Genomic DNA, 4381 nt, shown 5'->3' on the forward strand with positions numbered 1-4381 from the left:
CGCTGCGAAGCAGCCCCCGCCGCCGGGGCCGGCACCGGGCCCGCCTGTCCTCTGCTGCCCGACAAGAGTCTGCCCGGGTTGAAGGGGAAGGAGCCGGTGGTCTACCCCTGGATGAAGAAGATCCATGTGAGCACGGGTGAGTTGCCCTTGCCAGGGGGAGGTGGGGATGCGCCTGCAGAGGGGGGAAGGGGGGAGGGTGCTCCCGGGGCCGGGATGGGTCGTTGCGTGTGTGGCTTTTTTTTCCCTCCTTCTCCCTCCGCGTTTCCTAATAGGACAAATGAAAAAAAAAAAAAAAAAAAAGAAAGAAAAAAAAAAGAGAAAAAAAAAAAAGAAAAAAGTGAGAAACCTTTTGTATCCGGGGTCCTTTATCAAAAGATTTACGAGACGCCAAACTGTTAGGGCAGTAATTATAGCCCCCATAAATTTAATTGCCCTGCAGTGGCTCTGGGCCATGTGTCTTTGAAGCTTTTCTTCTAACCCAAATGCCCATCACCATTTTTTATTGCTCCTCGATTGTCCCCACTGTCGATAGGCTGTGAAACAATTTTTCTTGCCGTTTATGTATCTTATGTGAACCCGGTGTCAAGTTATTATATAATGATTATGTTCCATCCCTTCCCCTCTCCTTCTTTCCCATCCGCGTGTGTATCTGTGTGCCTGTGTGTGCACGTTTCAGTCAATCCCAATTACAACGGAGGGGAGCCCAAGAGGTCTCGCACTGCCTACACCAGACAGCAGGTCCTGGAGCTGGAGAAGGAGTTTCACTTCAACCGCTACCTGACCAGAAGGCGACGCATCGAGATCGCGCACACCCTCTGCCTCTCCGAGCGCCAGGTCAAAATCTGGTTCCAGAACAGGCGCATGAAGTGGAAGAAAGACCATAAACTGCCTAACACAAAGATGCGCTCCTCAAACCAGTCCACACTGAGCCAGCAGTCCAAAGCACAGACACAGGGCCACCCCCATCCGCTCGATGGGGCTACACCCAACGCAGCCGCGCTATAAATACGGTTTTTGGTTTGAGTCTTTTTGTTGGTTTTTGGTTGGTTTTTTTGTTTGTTTGTTTTTTGGGTTTTTTTTTAAATATATATATTTACCTATCTATTGGGGTTTTCAAGCTGCCTCGAGGTGGAGGCTGGCCTTTTGGACCAAACTGTGTAAAACAAAACAGGAGCAGAAAAGGAAGATGAGACGTGTCCAAGAACGGGCACATGTTTAAACCAAAACCCGGACGATTGTCTACATTGTATATAGATAATGGTTCCATGCCCATCATTTTTTTCTATTTATGGAAACGCTCTCTTGCCCTCGGTGTAAGAGAGGGCTGGATGCTGTCATGGACAAATTCTCTGTACCTAAGACGGACTCTTTTTCTTTTTTCTTTTTTTTTTATATTTCTTTTTTGTTTTAGGGAACATTTTAAAAATAAAAAAACCCAACATTTAAAGCAAAGAGCTCGTGAGACGCTTGTGTAAGGCATTGACTTGAATAGCGCTGTTTTGTGGTGTGTTCATGGATTCCTCTGTGCGTGCTTGTGTGTGTGATGGTGCACAAGCACGTATACACACAGACCAACATGGGAGAGAACGAACACGTCCACAAGAGGTTAAAGACTTATGAAAAAGTCCCCTTACGTTGTCTAAAGGAAAATGTTTTATGTATCAAAGGTAACTTAACTGGTTTTAAGTGTAGCCCCCTCAGTAGCTGTGATCTATTAGTTTTTCTCCACATTCCCTATTGCATTTATTTAAAGAAATATTGCTATAAAGGCTGTTGCTGTCTTCATATTTGGCACCGTCTAAATAGTTTGGGTACATGTACAATTTGTGGATTTTTGGTGTAATGTATAACAGTGCCAAATGCTAGTAATAAAGATTATTCTGTACAAAAGAATTAAATGCTTGAAACACAAGTCCACTACGTGCTCTTTCATCCACCTTGTGCTTGGCTGGTGTTGGCATCAGGAATGGAAAACAATGGTTTAATGTATTGTTTTAGCTTGGATTCATCTTGTCAATAAGGTAATGGTTATTTTAAATGTGATGAAAAACGTCCTGACTCCTACATGCCTGGCTGGGAAAAATTGTGTCGCAGGACGAGGAAGGGTCTTGCTTCATTGTATAGGTGAGTGGTGCTCTCTTTAGCTGACTTAGAATGAGTCTGATACCACTGATGGCCGTGCAACTGTTTTCAGCTGCCTGACAAGAGAAACTGTGCATCTTCTGGGAGCCAATAAGCTCCCATGCCGTGATAACACTTTAAATCTTTAGCCAGTCGTGATTTATTCGTTCATTTTCACCCGATTATGATTTCTTAGCTGGCTAGCCCTATTTAAGGGGAATACATGAACAGTAATCTAAACTTTCTTTTTAAGCTGCCTTTTCTGTTTCTGTTTCTTTTGCTTTGTTTTGAGATTATTTCGAAATGTGTTCGGAAAGCCTCGGTAGACACATGAATTTGTATACAACTCATGAGGCTTATTCGACCGAGATTGTCACAACTACTGTGGCAAAATGGGATTCAACTGGTTCCAGCTCAGCCTGTGCATCTTGCTGCTTCCAGGCAGCTAAGGAGTTCAGGCAAAGCAGGGCTGCTAACAGAGAGCCCTGCTTGGGGCTTTCACGACACGGTATAGCACTGAGCTGAGTAGGAAAAGTCTTGGAAAGGAGCTCAAGTGCTAGTAAATCTTCCAGGGAAGGCCTGAAGGCCAATATTTATTTACTTACCCAAATACATACAAGATGGATTCTTGGAATCAGTGCTTGTCCTCACGTGAGGCCACCTGGACCAGGGGCATCATCACCCCTGGTTGAGGCAGCACCAGGCTCCAAAGGTGGTACCAGCATCGTTGCCTAGCCATGGAATATGGACCATCCCAGAGAAAAATGTAACGTGCCACTGGCAGAACAGGTTCAGCATCAGGGAGGTGGCGGCTGTAAATACCCTCAGCGAACACTGCTGTCCCCATACCTGACCAAAGAGCAGGCCTGAAAAGCACATTTCTGCTCACATATTGCTGTTTACTAAATCCCGAGTAGCCAGTTGTCGCCTTATAAATGGAAAAATATATAGCTGTATGTGAGGTAACTATTATCCACAAATGTGTAACTTTTCATTTGGGTTATTGTTGAGAATCCCTTAACATGTTTAGAGCCAAAATTAGCACAACTGAGCAAAATTCCAGCTGAAATGTATTAACTGGCAGTGCAGGATTTCTTTAGCGTGCAGCCTATGTGTATCAACCTGGTTTGCTCCCATTGTAAAGAGAAATGAAATCACGCTGCAAATAGCAATTTTAGCGAGAATCATTAATCACCTCCTACAATAAATACTTCTTTGTAATTCAACAGCGGTTCTGAAAGGCATTCTCTTGGAAAAGTCTGTGAAGACGCAAAGGATTTTCCTGGGGGAAAAAAAAAGTGGTCATGTGTAAAGACACAGCATCTTGGCTGTCTGCTAAAAAAATGTACACTCTCTTGTTGGAGATTGAACTGCGGACTGCAAAATACCCCATGGCAGATTATCATCGTTTAAGGTAAATTCTCCTTCCGTCTTTTCCCCCCTCTGCCTGTGCTGGGAGCAGAATGCTGCTCCCGGGCTGGGAGCCCTCTGCTCCCCATCCCATACCTCTCCTCTTTACAATAACTTCAAAAATTACATCGTCCTGTTTAAATTCTCGCATTGTGCTCCCTTTGCTAAGGCAACCAGGAGTTCACCGAGAGGACAAATTTTCTATCCCATTAATTGTTTTTTTTAGAGGAGCAGACTGACCCTTCAAACCCTTGACCTTTAAAGACAGTATTCTTTTTAATCCGGCACTTGGACCTAAATGTCTCTTCCCCCCTCCCTCTCTCTCGATCTCCCGGTGTCTCTCACACACGAATTTATCTGCTCTGGCCACAAAGGAGAGTGCAGCCCAAAACGCTGGAAGTGGAAGTGTGTCAATATTTCAAAGAAAGAGCAAATCACCTCGGAGTCAATTTGCTGTCCGCAGGGAACGCCACTCGGTTAACCCCGGCACCCAGCTCCCCTCCACCCACCAAGAAGAATGCTCCTCTTCCAAGATCCCCCTCCTCGTTTCTCCTGCAAGCTCTTGCTATACCTGGTGTTTCATTACATGAGGAGCTGAACTGTGACAAGCGCCTTGTGGTATTTAATAACCAGGGCCATCCTGCATTGGGGGATTACGCAATGCTAGGATTTTTTGGTTTGCTTGCTTGGTTGGTTTTTTAAATTTTTTTTATTATTTCTCTTTTTTCTTTCTTTCTTTTTTTTTTTTCACCCCAGGGTGCTTGCAGTCCCAGGTCTTCTTGCCCCGTGTTTGTAAACGAGAAGGGGTGGGGGGAGCCCTCACACAGGCGGAGATCCTGAACGGGTTGCC

The 4381-nt window shown here is 45.0% G+C and overlaps 2 protein-coding genes across 2 annotated transcripts in view; both read left to right on the forward strand.

Moving 5' to 3' along the window:
* The window catches only part of HOXA3 (homeobox A3), a 32949-nt gene that overhangs the window by 10444 nt on the left and 18124 nt on the right, over positions 1–4381 (forward strand). The gene's annotated exons all lie outside the window — the stretch shown is intronic.
* HOXA4 (homeobox A4) lies at positions 4–1912 on the forward strand (the record flags this gene model as incomplete). The annotated part of the gene is made up of 2 exons (XM_008632051.2): positions 4–136; positions 677–1912. Coding segments are annotated over 2 exons (462 nt in total), but the record flags the coding sequence as incomplete, so codon positions are not given.

Source organism: Corvus brachyrhynchos, unplaced genomic scaffold, assembly GCF_000691975.1.
Source record: "Corvus brachyrhynchos isolate BGI_N302 unplaced genomic scaffold, ASM69197v1 scaffold53, whole genome shotgun sequence".
Lineage (NCBI taxonomy): Eukaryota > Metazoa > Chordata > Aves > Passeriformes > Corvidae > Corvus > Corvus brachyrhynchos.